The sequence below is a fragment of the Myxine glutinosa genome, chromosome 1, assembly GCF_964187855.1.
Source record: "Myxine glutinosa chromosome 1, kmMyxGlut1.1, whole genome shotgun sequence".
Lineage (NCBI taxonomy): Eukaryota > Metazoa > Chordata > Myxini > Myxiniformes > Myxinidae > Myxine > Myxine glutinosa.
In genome coordinates, this window is record NC_136261.1 from 306024114 (window position 1) to 306041215 (window position 17102).

Genomic DNA, 17102 nt, shown 5'->3' on the forward strand with positions numbered 1-17102 from the left:
TCAGGGTAAGCCGCGTGGCCTTGTTTGCCTGCCTGTTGTGCTTTTGATTGGATTTGGGCTGAGCAGTTGATCACAAAGGTGAAATTGCTGACCTTTCCCACAACTTACCGTTTCACACAGGAATGGCTCTTCGGCACTGCGATGAGAAAAGAGGTTGGCTTTCTCCGGACCTCTTCAACTGCACCTCTGTTACCTTCACTAGTCTTAAGGAGATTGTGAGTTGAGGCGGGGACTTTATAAAATGAATGTCAACATACAGTCACGCGAAAAAGTAAGTCCACCCCATGTAAAGTTTTGACTTTTTCAACATTTTTCAACATACAGCTATTTGATCTTAATTTCAACAATATTGATAGATAAAGGTGATATAATATAACAAATATCATGAAACATTTACATTTTGTAGTCCATTGTATAATTTAAATAAACATAAATGCAAATTTCGCATGTGGAAAAAGTAAGACACCCTTGGCTCTAATAGTAGTCAGGCAGATAGGTGTATCCATCATAAGAATTGTGGGTTTAGACGTACAAGCATGAAATTTGGCACAGTCATAGATAATAATCTAATGAATAATTCCAGATATGGACCCACCGCGAAAACGTCCTATGGTAGCCATGGCGGCCATTTTACAAAATGGCCGTTTTGACCGCGATTATTTTTTACCGGACGACACAAATGCTTCTTTATGTTCTAATGAAATGACTCTAGATACACATATATGCCATAATTGTATTCTCCAAATGACCACAATTTGCATTTGTGTTGCCAGCAATGTCAATTAACCCACCAAGCACTGTAACGGTAACTTATATAACTAGATAGTTCCAGTTTGATCTTGTTTATATGTCACAATTTTCTCCACCACACTGGCACAAAGCGGTACATTTCAAACTAGCTTGTTTGCACTTGCATCGTCCCTTGCAACCCTTTTTGCATTTACAACAAATCAGCTCCCTTGATGAAATGCTGGCTTCAGGAAGCATGGACCACAGGGGTTTCCAGTTGTGGGGATCGATCCATCCCCAATCCCCAGGTGAGGGCAGATCCATAACAACCTTGAGCATGTTTCCCCAGCAGTGGCCACCCGTGTACACAGCCCTCTTGATTTGTTGTACCAGGGCTCCTCTGGTAGGGGGAATAGCTTGCATGGCTCGTCCTTTCTTCGTGAAGAGTGCCTGTCGAGCTTCGTCTATGTTGACGAGATTGCTGGTGCGATCGTAGAGAAGAATGGTGAACCGCTCGAGCACTGCCACAAAGTCATCAGAGATGTCTGCTGTCCCCGTGGAGAGATGAACTAACGCTGGCGTCAATTCGTCAAATACTTTCCAGGTATCCCAGGCTGTATTCTTGCCCCGTGTATTAAATGACGAGACTGTGTCACACCCTGTGTATGCATGGAACATCGGGAGGGCATGTGACTTATCTGGTCCGAGGAATGCTGCAATTTCATGTGCTGGAATATACCTAAAGTGCTGGCCTGTCCCAAAGGCCACCCAAAGCTCCTGGATTTTGAGTTTGGTTGTTGCTGCCACAGCCAATACCACTATATCTGTATCCACCGTACGCAGAAGAATTTTCTGAAATCCATCACGGACTGCATCCGCGAGATGTATCATCATTCGTGTATCAGCCTCCTCATGGTCACATGGGGCAAGATGACTGGTGTCGCGTGCGGGAATGCACATCACATCTGAACCATCCGTGGTGACTATCTGCTTATCTGATACAAGATGTGTGATGTGTTTTGTCAAGAAGGCAAACAGTTCTGTTTTGTTTGCATCAATTCTCAGGAACTGCTGCCAATTTCCTGGAAGAACAGTGGATCCGTCAACTCTCCTTCGAATGCCTTTCCCACGTTTGTCCCTGGCTTGAGATTTCAGGCTGTTGTCACGGTACTGGTCCCAGACTATATCCACACGACAGGCTCTTTGCAAGTGACCTTGTATGTGTGGCAAGAATACTTTCAGCGCATAATCATCAAAGGTTTTGGCAGCAACTGGTTTCAGAACGTTCACCAACACTGCCCCGTCAAGGATAGTGACGTCAGTATCTGGTTTTGGAGCATCACCTCTGACCTCTGCGCAACTCTCTAGACACACCAATAGATCTGATTTGGTTCCCAGTCGTAACTTCCCAAGCTGAGATAAAGACGGGGGACATGCTTGGTTTTCATGGCGGAAAAATTCTGCAAGATCACCATCTCGTGTTTGAGACGCAATGTAGAGTCTTGAGAATAAAGAGCAGTCACTCTTTAGCGAAGTTACTTGCAAACTTGTCTTGGATTTCTCTCTTGGAGACGATCGACTAAACAATGGGAGTTTATTCTTCTTTATTGGCTCAGTAAGAGGTACGGTTCGCTCCAGTAGACGGTCTGCTACAAAGGTCTTGTACTGTTGCTTACCTATCTCCTCAGCCTGTTGAACAGTAGAAACAACAGTTGGGTCAGCAATGTCTCTTGTGTCCAGCCGCAGCAAGTCTGTACTCTCTTCTAGGAAGGGGTTTCCCATTTCCTCTATTACTTCAACCAGACGTTTGACATGTTGAGTAAAGATTACCTGTGAACTATATGTTTGCTCATGGTGGCGTGTGTCTTGATTAATCCTTATTTTCCTTCCCTCCATGGATGCTTCAAACTCGGTAGTCATTCTAACCAGTTCCGGCCCAGCCACCATCCATCTTCTAAGAGCATTTTGATTTTGAGTGAGTCCAACAGCACCACCGTCACTCTTCACAGCAGCATTATTTTGCTCATGAGCCTGGTCAATGGCCATAGATGAGAAAACTCGTTTTGTCTTGTGAACTGTGAATTTGCCATTGGTGAATTCAGTAGCAATATCTCGGTGTGACTTGCTAAGACTCATCATGTCTCGAATGTGGACAGGCACCCATCGTACATAGTTGGTGTGGTCCATGCTGAAAAACCATGGTGCAAGCTGTGTGAGGCTGTCCATGTACAGGGGGAAGTTTGCTGTCCTCAGTGACTTGACAAACGTTAAGAGGAGGACTTCCAGTTGAAGAGTGATGTGCCAGAATTGGAACTGTGGCACATCTCGAATTCGTTGACCACACCAGTCATCAAAGGATTCAGGATGGCTCTCAGACTCCAGAGACTCTGTGTAATGGGCGTAAGATTTTGTCAGTAGGATATATAAGCTGCTTGCTGTCACTTGATGCGCATGTCTGGTTCTTGTAACATGAGATGCATGCAGAAATGAATCTGCAGTTCCAGGAGAAGCAACTTTGGCCTGAACCAGGGCTTCCACCCATCCAGCATCTTCCAGCCAGTCTCCGATCACTTTTAGTCCAGCCATCTCTATATGCAGCCCTCCCAAGATGATGACGAAATGATCTTCCCCGTACGTTGATGGCCAAGTCCACTGTATCTGCTTGGAGATGGTGTAGAGTGGTTGATCCACAGTGATCACTGGTTTCTGTCCTTGGTTGACTTCCATCACAGCTTTTTTAATCACGTCCATGGAGTGCCGTATCATACCAACAGACTTGGAGTCGTCCGGAAAGAGGGGAAGTAGTGCTGTGATCGCCGGCAGATTATCTTGTCCTGACTCCTTACTGGCATGGGAGGTTGCCCATGATAAGTTACTGTCACTTTGTGGGATTTCTTGATACCTCTGTTTCACAGTATCCAGCCATCTGTAAATTAAGCAAAGTACATTAGAATTGTCAGAAAACAAGCAAACATTTACTCATGGTATAACAATAATGTTATTGCATCACGTTCTTATGGCATGGTATTATGTTAGAATGTTACAAGTACTCACCCATACTCTTGGTGCAATGCCTGGGTGATCTCCTGCCCATCACTCTTCAATGGACCATCAGCCTTTGGGAGTGGAGGATCCTTCCGAGGTAACACCAGCGGACGAACACAGGTGTAGGACTCTGGGAGCTCTGACAGTGTAGTGGTAGTAGATGGCTGTTCAAGGATGCTGTGTTCCCTGCGGTCCGTCCCAATATTTTGCAGACTGGGGTTCTGGAAAAGTGATATCCCAGTACCGTGGAAGGAATCTGTCGACGTTGTGGAGCTCGGATTGTGGTCGATATTATCAACCGCTGCCGTTGTGAATAAGCCCTCGCGTAGATTGGGTGGACACACTACCTCATCTCGGTGATACTGCTCACACACTCTGTTTCCCATGGATGTGGAGATTGCCATCACTCGGTCATAGGAGATGGACAGTCCGAGATCAAACAGCATCTCAATGAGGTCACGTTTCCGAGTCCTTGCATGGACTGTGAGTCCCACGTAGATGGGCAATGGGGTTTCTCTGTCTTTGTTGTGACGCACAGTAGTACTTCCCACTCTGCGACGGATGGAGCTATTGTACTGCAACAACTGAGCTGTGCTGAGGGTTGCTTGGGTTACACCATCACCTGATTGAGACTTGATGTTGGGGCCGTCGAGGATCATGGACACCAAAGTCAACAGTGACTGAGGTACTGATTTTACTTGGCAGTCCTCATCAAATGAACCTGTGAATGTAGCTGCAGTTTGGAACATTTCTCTACGTACTATCTCCGCTGCCCTTGCAAGACATATGGCTTCGTCATCATAGTCTTCTTTGCAGACTTTACGGAGGGCAGGTCCTACATCTTTATCAAATGCAAGTAATATATCACGCCCTTCCTTATGAGCCGTAAGGTCTGGGATTTGGGCCAGGATACGATTTTTTAACTCTGTGCTATGTTGTCTGACATGCTGCTCCACTCCAAGTTGTTCTAGACGATTAGAATAAAGTTTGACGAGATCTGCAAGTTTAAAGACAGGGGCATGCTCTTCATGTATTCTTGTTTCATCGATAAATGACAGCAACTCGGCTAGTGCAATCCCATGGTTGACTTTATCAGTTGTGTCCATCTTCTGTTTATCTTGTAATGATTTAGTTTTGTTGTAAAGTGAAACAAGACACCTTGGATGATATTTTGCATCTTGTGCGACCATGTCCCCAGCACTCAATTTTGCAAGTAGCCTCTCGTCCTGCAGGTCTAATGCACATCTTCGTACGTGTGAGTCTAGACGAAAAGTTGATGCCTCACGGAGTGGTTCGGAAGTTGACACATCTTCGCATAAAAAACAGACATCCGATGCTGCCACTTCATGATGAGCGACTTGACGAGTGTATTTCTTGGATGGAGTAGCATCAGGGTCGCAACCCTGTGTGCATTTCCTTTTTTCTGCTCGTTGTAGTTTTATATTATTGAATTTTGTATGGCAAGATTTGTGCCACTTGGCATTGTTCTCCAGAAACGTAGCTTCAATGCCATTCCCGTCATCAAGGCGTCCTAATTCTAGTGGCATCGGTAATTCGTGAAGTTCATTGAAACGTCTGATGTTGAAGGCAATGGTAGAATAACCAACTCCAACATCGTGCCGTTTTGATTCTGCTGGGCATTGCAAACTTTCTCGTGTGATTTTTTGGCACAAAACGCACTTGTTCCAATCCGTCTGTACCTGCGCCTTTGATTGTCCAGGTTGCAGTGGATCCACTAGCTGATAACTCTTAGACATTTCGCTGTTCGAAACATCAACTGAAAAAAAAGATAAGATACGATAACAAGTTGCAATAAATAAATAAAAACTTTATTTAATTTGCTAATTTGCACTTTATTTAATTTGCTAATTTGCACTAATTTGCATAACAATGATACGTGGGACATTTTTTCAACTATTTAACATAGCAAATCATTTTCTACACATTTTTTCCTATCTATAGACACCAATGAGAAGTATATTTCGGGGGGGTGCACGAGACCCCTATCTAGCCACTAGACTAAAAGCGGCCATTTTGTAAAATGGCCGCCACGGCTACCATAGGACGTTTTCGCGGTGGGTCCATATCTGGAATTATTCATTAGACTATTATCTATGACTGTGCCAAATTTCATGCTTGTACGTATAAACCCACAATTGTTACACCTATCTGCCTGACTATAGGTGGTATTGCCCCTTTGGCAGAAACAACCTCAAGTAGGCGTTTCTTATAACTGTCTACCAGTCTCTGACATTGACTGGGAGAAATTTTTGCCCACTCCTCCATGCAGAATTCTTTCAGCTGTGTGATGTTTGAGGGGTTTCTTGCATGCACAGCTCGTTTCAAATCCCCCCACAACATCTCGATGGGATTTAGATCCGGGCTTTGACTTGGCCATTCCAGAACCCTCCATTTTTTTCTTTTCAGCCATTCCTTGGTGGATTTACTGGTACTAGGGCATGCCCGTACGTGGGTGCCCGTTCCTTGCCAAAAAAAAAAAAAAACGCTACCCGTACGCTCTACCCCGCCCGTACGCCCGTACGCCCGTAAACAAAAAAAACAATGCTCTTCGCTTCCGCCCTTCGCTCTGACTGAATTGGGAGAAATAATGCGCATAAGAAATCGAGAAATTATTATTTTCTCCGGAAGAAATCGAATTACGAACCGTAATGGCGCACGCGCTCGGCTCGGCTCGCTCTCACATCGGCCACGCCTACGCAACAAAGCGTTCTGTGATTGGCTGCCGGAAGTGAAGTCTTCACTGTCCGGAAGGTCGCAAATCGCAGTTACGATGAATCGCAAATTAGTTTTAATTAGTTTTAAAACATAGTTTAACGGCAACATAGTTTTCCAACGTGAAATAAATGAATACGCTCTCAAATGTGCCGTCCGAGGCAGAGTCTGTTCGCCACGTTCGGCACACGTGATAGCTCGCTGCTCTCTGATTGGTTGAATCGTTTTTTGGACATAGCTCGGTAACTACTTCTCCGATTAATATGAAACCTTGAAAAGGCACATCCTCGGGTCCCCAGCAATATACCTGGCAAGTTTCAAGTATATCGGACCGGTAGTTGTCGAGAAACAGCGGTCACAGACAAACATACAAACATACATACATACATACATACATACATACATACATACAAACATACATACATATATATATGCCCGTACTATATATATATCTAAAATTATATCCCCCCCCCCCCCCCTCTATTTACATGAAATGGTTTGGTCCATTCGCAACGCCAAAGCGAACGGCGAACGGCTTGCGAGTACGGTGACAATCCCCCCCCCCTCTATTTACATGAAATGGTTTGGTCCATTCGCAACGACCACAGAACCCCCCCCCCCCCCCCCCCCTCTATTTACATGAAATGGTTTGGTCCATTCGCAACGCCAAAGCGAACGGCGAACGGCTAAATCGCCATAGCTCGGTAACTACTTGTCCGATTAATTTCAAACCTTGAAAAGGCACATCCTCGGGTCCCCAGCAATATACCTGGCAAGTTTCAAGTATATCGGACCGGTAGTTGTCGAGAAACAGCGGTCACAGACAAACATACATACATACATACAAACATACAAACATACAAACATACACACAGAGATTACTGGAATTATAGATAGATGTTTAGGGTCATTGTCATGTTGCAAGGTCCACCTTCGGTTGAGCTTCAACTTTCCGACAGATGGCCTCACATTATCCTCAAGCACCCTCTGGTACAATGAAGAATTCATAGTGGATTCTATGATGGTGAGCTGCCCAGGCCCTGATGCAGCAAAGCTGCGCCAAACCATAATATTTCCACCACCATGGTTTACAGTTGGTATCAGGTTCTTGTGGTCAAATGCTGTCTTTGGTTTTTGCCAAACATGTCTTCTGGTACTGTGGCCAAATAGCTCTACCTTTGACTCATCTGTCCAGAGCACATTGTTCCAGAAGTGCTCGTCTTTGCCTCGGTGTTCATTGGCAAACTTTAGTTTTGCCCTTATGTTCTTTCTGGACAGCAAAGGTTTCCTCCTGGCACACCTCCCATGTAGATCAAATTTGTGCAGCCTCTTTCTCATGGTAGACTCATGCACTTTGACATCAACAGTGGCAAGAGCTACCTGTAGGTCCCGTGATGACATTCTGGGGTTCTTCGAGACTTCTTTCAGCATCTTGTGGTCTGCTCTCGGGCTGAACTTGCTGGGGCGGCCTGGCCTGAACAAGTTGGCAGTTTGGAATCTTCTCCACTTGTAGATGATCTTCCGGACAGTCGAATGATTGATTTCAAATTGTTTGGAGATCTTTTTAAATCCCTTCCCAGACTCATAGGCATCTATAACCTTCTTTCTGAAGGCCTCAGAGAGCTCTTTTGATCTAGGCATGGTGATGCCGCACACTTCAACAACAAAGAGCAAACCAAACGAAATGTCTGAGGTTTAAATAAGACAGGTTCCTCCAAGATCCTCTCTGACGATGTTCTAATCATTTGCACCTGAGCTGGTGCACTTGATTCTAATTTTAGGTATTTGAAGTAGTGATAAATGTCGGGGTGTACTTACTTTTTCCACATGCGAAATTTGCATTTATGTTTATTTAAATTATACAATGGACTACAAAATGTAAATGTTTCATGATAATTGTTATATTATATCACCTTTATCTATCTATATTGTTGAAATGAAGATCAAATGGCTGTATGTTGAAATATGTTGAAAAAGTCAAAACTTTACATGGGGTGTACTTACTTTTTCCCGTGACTGTACACTAACCTCTTTTCAAGTATTTGTCCACCAGGCTGTTCTACAGCCTTGGATAACTGCTGATGTACTTTAATATATTTGGAGTGCTTTCATAATTAACATTATTTTGCTCAATCAGTGATTTTTCTTTCACGCATTAAGACCACAGAATGATTTAAAACCCCCGCTCTCCGACAATCTTTTATCTACATTCCTTTGTCAGATATTTTTCCATTTACGTTTGTACTTGGAAATATATATAGGGATTCTCACATCCCAATATCCGGCGGACAAATACAGATTTAATCTAATGTTTACTCAGCCCTTTGAATACCAGTGATAAAATTCAATAAAAAGCAAATAAGCACAAAGGCACTGTGATTCTGAAGGGATCAAACACAGTTAACTAATCAATTTTTTACTTCATGATAGCTAATACAGGACTTTGAAAAAGACGTATTTCCGCCCCAGATTGCTTGGCAGACATGCACATAAACCATGAGTAGCGAAGTAAATAGGGGTGACCTGGACATCTTTCATGCCACCCAGATAAGGATTGTGGGATGAAACAACTAAAATACTTTTGAAGAAGGTGAAAGTACTTGTAAGTGTACCTGTGTGAAAGGGGTGTGCCTCTGCACAACGAAACAGTTGGAGAACTTCCTGATTAACTCGTCCAAAGAGTTGATATGTTACAGTCCGTATTGCAAAACCCCTGGTGATGTGGGCCCGTGAAAGGTTGAGGATGCTGCGTTCTAACCAAACCTTCATGCTTATGAACACAGATGGAAAGGTCATATCTGAGGTTTTTTGATGCACAGGGTACAGTAGCCTGCAAAAGTATTCACACCCCTCCAAAGTTTTCATATTATGATGCCACCTGAGCTTATTTCATGATGCCTTTAAATCAAACTGAACACAGATGGAAAGGTCATATCTGAGGTTTGTTGATGCACAGGGTACAGTAGCCTGCAAAAGTATTCACACCCCTCCAAAGTTTTCATATTATGATGCCACCTGAGCTTATTTCATGATGCCTTTAAATCAAACTTCGTATATAAAGCCTTCAAAAACGACTCTGAAGTGATAAAGCTTAAAAATGGAGATAAAGTGTGATTAAGTTAGATTAACAGAGAAAATCAGGTTTTATTAGATTAGCAGAGATTAACAGAGTACTGTACTCAGGTGCACACGTATTCAAACCTTTGCCTAATTCACCCTAAATCACTTCAGGACAAATAATTTGTTTGAAAGGTTACAAAATGAGTGTAATAGGTTTCACCTGTATGTAATCAGTGGTTTAACATAAAAATTAAGCTCACCCACTTATCTAAGGAGTTTTAAGGTGCAACTCACTTGGTCAACCAACAAGGCAAACATGAAGAACAATGAGCTTTCCAAAGAAGTCACACATAAAGTTGTGGAGAAGCTCCGTTAACGTGAGGGTTATAAGAATATTTCAAAGTCACTCATTCCTTTGAGTACGGTGCATTCCACCATTAATAAATGGATGATGTATCATTGTATCATGCCACCCAGACTCTACCTAGATCAGGTCGCGCATCCAAACTCAGCAGCCGGACAAGCAGGAAACTGGTTTGGAATGTCATCACTGTAAATCCAACAATCATTTTGAAAGATCTGCAAGGCCCTATGTCTGAGATGGAGGTCAGTGTTCATCAATCGACAATATGCATTCCCTTCACAAAGCTGGTCTCTATGGACAGGTGGCAAGAAACAAGTCGTTACTGAAAAAGACGCATCTAAAAGATCATACGGAGTTTGCTAAAAAGCATCTTAATGATACTGCAGGTATGTTGGGAAATGTTTTGTGGTCAAACGAGGCAAAGATTTAACTTTTTGGTCTAAATTCAAAGAGTTATGTCTGGTACAAGCCAAACACTGCACATCACCCAGTCAACGCCATCCCTACTGTTAAGTATGGTGGTGGCAGCTGCAGCATCATGTTATGGGGCTGCTTTACATCAGCAGGAACTGGCAAGCTTGTCGGGATAGAAGGGACAATGGACGGTGCAAAGTACAGGAGAATCCTTGATGAAAACCTACTTGAGTCGGCCATGAATCTCAAACTGGGTAGGACATTCACACTTCAGCAGGACAATGATCCGAAGCACAAAGCTAAAGTCACACTGGAGTGGCTGAAAAAGAAGAAAATAAATGTTCTTGAGTGGCCCTTTCAAAGTTCTGAGTTGAACGCAATTGAACATTTATTGCGAAACTTGGAGTGCAGTCCATCGGCGATCACCATCAAACTTTGCAGAATTAGAGCAATTGTCACATGAAGAGTGGGCAAAGATTTCACCATCTCACTCTGCATAGGTAGTAAAGACCGACCCAAAAAAACTCCCAGCAGGCATTGCTGCAAAAGTGCTGCCACCAAGACCTGACCTGTATGTAATCATGTCAGTACTTGGGGCTGAACAGAGGCTGAATACTTTTACAACCAGTGAATTTTTTTTTCCAGGTGTTCCGAACATGTAACCCCCTTCAACTATAACAGTGTTTCGTTTAATCTCCTCAGTTATGAAAAAAAGTTAATTTGGAAAAATAGTTTCTACATAGTTCGTATTTCATCTAAATGTGGCATTATTCGTAGGGGGTGAATGTTTTTTGCAGGCCACTGTAAGTTTAAAATGATGATATTTAATTTTAATCATGTTTAGGAGGAAGGTGGGAGAGGTGGGTAGGTGGATGAGTTGAGAGTGCCTTATAACTATATGTATATACTCTTTGTTTGGTTCCGGGGCCACAAGATATATTATACTCGATTTTTGCATCTATTGGTGAAAGGAGAAGTATTTCATGAAAGGAGAAATAAATAGTCAGTCACGTGTGTGTAGTGGGCTTTTTATAGTCAGAGGAAGCCACGCCCCACTGCCACGCCCTGCTGCCACGCCCCTAGTCTAAATCTGATGCGCCCATGTTTTTTGTCGTGAAAAGGTACCCCCCATGGATCCCCTCTTTCCTCTCTAAGTCACTTCCTTAGGCTGTCCATGAGGCACAACTGAACGAACAGATGTTCACAAATAGGGTTATAGATATCCATGGTCACCACTAGCTATCTGTATTAACAGGAAATGGAACAAACCAACTAATCTCTCCAACGGATATTTCACTTTCACGTGTTCCTATATATCCGTGAGTCCGATTTTCATTCAGAAACCTTACAATTATGGTTAAACAACTTGAAATTGCCATTATTTTGTCTAAATACTGAAAATTGTGTTTAAAAGACGATTTTGATCACAGATTTGGTGCTAGCAATGGCAGGTTAAAAGTGCCCTGCGAGCCGAACCGTGTCAGTGCAAACACAAACACAGCGCATGCGCAAAAGTCCTCATTTAGCATTCGTACATCATTTTGAAAGTCCCGTATTGCATGGTAACCGAGAAAAAAAAACCTATATCCTTATACCTGTCCCCATCCTGCTCTCTTCCCTCCACCCCTACCTATTACATACATACACCTCTCAACACTATTTTTCACCTCCTAAGACATGACCAACATAATTTTGAGGAGATGGTCTATTGCTGACATTTTTCTACATTTCGAAAAACTGTTACAATCCCCCAGCAGGAAAAAAAGTTATACGAGTAATTTTTTCAACGTCTGTGATTAAAGTTCAACTGTAACATACATTTTCTATGTAATTTTACCTTGCTAATGCGTACTGTGAGCTTCCACATAATGTGAGTTGCTCAAGCAGATCTACAACTCCATGAGGAATTGTACGTCACATTCTGTGAAAAATTGTACATCCGCCAATGTTAGATGAATTACCGGTAATTCTTGTCTACTTCATCGCTTTTCATCCATTTCCAACTCAGCTAGACAAGCTGGAGAAAAATGAAACCCAGATGAGCTCGAGGCTTGCTCGCACGGTGGCAGCCATGTTGCAGAATGCCACGCGCCAGACTACGCGCCTCTTTGGCAACGATGTTAAGGTGGCGTACCGCCTCAGTCTGCACATCCTGACCTACGAGGCAGCACGAGATGGCTTTGGCCTCGCTGCCACTCAGGATGTCCGTTTCACCGAGGTAAATGAACACCTGCAAGAGTGATGTGCAGTTGGATTAAAGGGAAAAGAGTCCACTATTACAACAAATACTACTACTACTACTACGACTACTACTTCTTCTTTAATGGCCCCAATTATTCCCACCTTGTGAGATCAGCAGTGGGAGAAGTTTAGCCCATCTTTCATGAACCAGCTGGACAGGCCAAACTTTAGACTTGACGTGGTAGGAATTTGTACCAATGTGCCAGCGAACTCACTGACACTTCACGAAAAGCATCATGTAATATTTTAACGTCCACCAACCTTTGGTAGCATATGGAACACTTGCTTAACGTCCATAAGACGGATGACTCATTTTGTGATACAACGCCTTGCTTGTGAAGCAGCAATCTGACAGTTTATAGTCTGGTCGGGAATCAAACTCAGACTAGACAGCTCAAATGTGAGTGCAATACTTCTGTGCCATCCTGCCAGACAAAGGAGAAAGAATTTAAACATTATATTCGAATAGGTTTGGAATTTAACTTGAATGCATTGAACTATCATTGCCACACAAAACCACCGCTGATGAATGAGAATATTTATGATGCAGTGCGCGTAACACATATAATGTATCTGTATTCAATAACACTGTAATTTTTTCACCAACAAGAGCGATGTAAAATCAAGTTGATTCGAACATAAGTTTTTTTGTATGCAAGATCAAGGCTCATGAAAGAGCTAACATTAATCACACAAAAAGTCAAACCGACACAGAAAACACAAAATAAAGGGAGTGGTAGACAAGATGGGGAGAGAGGGGGAAGCACACAAACAGAACATTTGAGAGCAGGGACATCGAGAGAACTGTGGGAGGGAGAGGGCTTGCGGGGAGGTGGGAGAGGTATAAAACATATGGACGCTGCAAGGACTTCCAGGAAAGAAGTTGGAATTTCAAAAAAGTGGATCGGGGTGAATTAGCGGGGGTAGATAAGATCAAGGTTTTGGATGGGGGAAGATAAGAGATGGTGGTGAACAGCTGTTTTAAAGACCTGGAGGCAGGAGTGGGATTGAAGGGAGTGGGGGAGTTTGTTCCAGAGGTGGGAGAAAAGGGGAATGAAAGAGTGAAGGTGAGCAGAGAGCCTAGATTTTGGCAGTTTAACCATAAGAGGGTTGCTGACAGATATTGTGCTATTTGAGGGACAGAGCACAGAGAGAGCTGGGGGAGCAAGGCCGGAGAGGAGTCGGTAGAAGATAGAAAGACCACCAACCTGCCTGCGGTGAGTGAGTGAAAGGCCCTCGGAGTTAGCTTCATCGCGGGAGATTCCAATGATTGTGAAAGCTTTGGTTTCAACAGCGTGAAGACGAGCTAGGTGTGAGGCAGGAGCACCAGCCCAGAGGGGAGAACAGTATTCCATTGAGCTGTGGATGAAAGCCTTGTATGTGGTGAGGAGCTCAGGTGTGCCTAGGAAGGACTTCGCACGACGGAGGATGCCCAGTCGGCGACTGGCTTTGGAGGCCAGCTTGGAAATGTGGTTTTAAATCTAAGTATTTAAATATTGGACAGTAATCTAAAATTTAAATATTGGACAAAGGAATATGATTGTTGCTCTGAGATTTTCAGACTGTAGGATTTATTTTTGTATCGAGGCTCCTGGAAGAGCTCGTCCTAGTACACTGAATGGATCAGGAAACAACTGGATGAGAGGAAAAGTAGAGAGAGAGGGGAAACACCAACAGCAGAGTCGAAGGCCAAGGTAGAGGCAGACTTGAACAAAGAATGGGTATTGAGAGGAATGGGGTACAGGAGAAGATGCATGGGGTGGACAAGATGGATACAGAAGGAAACTCTCTGGAGGAAAAACTGGAACTTTGGAAGGAGGTGGAATTGGGGTTGGAAGGAGGAATACCTAGGGTAGAAAAGATCATGGTTTTGGATTGGGGAGGATCAGGAGATGGTGGTGGACATCTGCTTTGAAGACCTGGAGGGAAGAATGAGATTGAAGAGAATGTGGTAGTTGGTTTCACAGGTTGGGAAAAAGAGGAACAAATGAGTGGAGGTGAGCAGTGATCCTGGATTTAAGTAGTTTCACCATAAGGGGGGTGATGGTGAACTGTGTGAACCCAATCTGAGGGACAAAGCACAGAAGAGCAGAGGGTGCAAGACCAGAAGGAATGTGGTGGAAGACAGAGACCACTGACCTGTCTGCAACGGCAAAAGGATAGACCCTTAGACTCATATATATATTGTTTTCATACAAATGTTTCTGTAAAAGTAATGGGTTTGCCTATAAAATACACTTTTATATTTAATGTAATTGCAAGTATTCAACGTACTATCTAGATACACACACATATGTAAGATGTGAGCTCAAGGGTATCTTCAATTTAATATCTTCAGCAGGGTTGAAAAGGTGTGAGCACGACACCCCGAGGTTAATTTGAGGCGTTTTTCTGAGGTCGTTTACACATTACCTATAGGAGGAGGTGCTAGAGGTGGTTCAGCAGTAAATTGAGAAAAAGAAAGTGGGAGATGATAATGTAAAGCTTTGTAGTAGGTGACAGGAAAACAAAGGAGACCTGAAGGAGGCAGGTAAAAGGGTAGGGGATGGAGGTTTTGCAGCGAAATGGTTATTAATTCTGGTACTGCAATTTCACATTCCTCGGTATGGGGGTTTATGCAGCCTGAGGTGCTCTGTTAAAAAGAGAAAAATCACAGGTCTGTCAATCCACCTATCATCACAGGAACACTGTAAATTAATCATTGAATTTAAGTATTATTGTCCACACCCAGTAAATAGGGCAAATTAATAGGGCAAAATGGAGAAGATTGTCATGGGGACCGCAAGGCTAACCCCCATTCTAGCAGGGAAAATGGCCTTAAAATGCATGTTGTTGTTGTTGTTGTTGTCCACACCCAGAATCTCCTTGAAGCTGGCAGTGCTCTGTTGGATCCCATAAACAAGGCTCATTGGGATGTGATCCAGCAAGTGGACGGCGGTACATTCCTGTTGCATCACCACCTGGCACGCTATGCGGACACTCTGGCTCGGAATATGCGTGCCACCTATCTGCCACCATTCGCTGTCAGCACTCCCAACATCGGTGAGTCTCAATCTTAGTTGTTTAACTGGCAAGGTACATACGTATCTATCCTTCTGGAAGATAATCACTATGTCCATGACTGTTTGCATAAATCAAATTGAAGAAATGATAAACAGCAAACTTCACTCGGTCTTCAAAGTAAGCTTAGATCCATCCATTCTACCCACTTTCTGTCCATTTTGTTTTACCCTGAATGCATTTTTTTTGCAAGCCATTCTCGGTGATGTGTTTGAACGTATTTTCCAATGCCTTCTTCATTTTATCATTTTAACGGATCTACCTAGTTTAACAAACATTTTTACAACAATAATATGGTCAACACCTGAAACGTCACCTAAACTTAAAAAAACAACGAAATAAAAATTGTCATTCCTTCTTGAGCTCAAAAAGTGTGCAACATCTCTACAAGTGAAGAGCATTTTACCTCCGCCACCGATTGTGGAAGGAGGTTATGTTTTCACCCATGTCTGTCTTTGTTTGTTTGTCTGTGAACAGGATATCTCAAAAAGTTGTTCACGGATTCGTACAAATTTGGTGGAGAGGTTGGATGGATATGTGAGAAGGCTGAAATGATTACACTTTGGTGAAGATCTGGAGGATCTGGACCCTTCGTGAAGATCCGGATCCGGATACAATAATTTTTTAAATCATTCTTCACCATTGGGAGATCGGGCCAAAAACGATATATAGCAGGATATCTCATAAAGTTATGGACGGATGCGGACGAAACTTGGTGGATAGATTGGGTGTGTGACAAGACCGAAACGATTCGATTTTGGTGAAGATCCGCATATGGATTCGGATTTGAGAATTATTTAATTTGAAAGTGAATTTTCACCATTAAGTGATACGGCTAAAAACGATGTGTAGCATGATATCTCAAAACGTTATGGACGGATTGGGATTAAACCTGGTTGAACAGGTTGTGTGTGCGACAAGGAAGAACTGATTCACTTTTGGTAAAGCTCCGGATCCGAGAATTTGAAAAATGATTCTTCAGCATTGAGTGATTGACCTAAAAACGACATATAACACAATATCTCAGCAAATTATGAAAGGATTCAGCCAAAACTTGGTGGACAGGTTGGGTATGTGACAAGGACGAATTGATTCGATTTTGGTGAAGATCTGAATCTGGATCTGCATGCAATAATGTTTTTATTTTACAAGTGATTCTACACCATTGAGAGATGGGGCCAAAACGATATATAAGCATGGTATTTCAAAAAGCTGTGGACGAGTTTTGAGAAAACTAGGTGGATGAGATGGTTAGGTGACGAGAAGAAGCTGATTCAACTTTGGTGAAGATTCGGATCCAGATCCGGCCTCCCAGTGGGATACAAAACGTAAACTGTTCAGCCTGATGGAGGTATGCGCTCTGCCGAGTGCTGTTCTTGTTCCAAATGCAACACTGTCTTGTAAGCCCCATAACATATTGATTACCTATCATATTCGGTACTCTTCCAATGAATAT

At 43.1% G+C, this 17102-nt stretch overlaps 1 protein-coding gene across 12 annotated transcripts in view; it reads left to right on the forward strand.

The window, feature by feature from the left end:
- The window catches only part of LOC137439601 (cadherin EGF LAG seven-pass G-type receptor 2), a 460955-nt gene that overhangs the window by 394057 nt on the left and 49796 nt on the right, over window positions 1–17102 (forward strand). For all 12 annotated transcript variants that reach the window (XR_010986965.2, XM_068135567.2, XM_068135551.2 and 9 more), the window contains exons 17-19: window positions 121–215; window positions 12354–12563; window positions 15445–15628. Coding sequence is in view for 11 of the 12 variants with exons in the window: in XM_068135567.2 (XP_067991668.2) it covers window positions 121–215; window positions 12354–12563; window positions 15445–15628 (489 nt within the window). In the remaining variant the exon portion in view is untranslated. The remainder of the gene's footprint in view (window positions 1–120; window positions 216–12353; window positions 12564–15444; window positions 15629–17102) is intronic.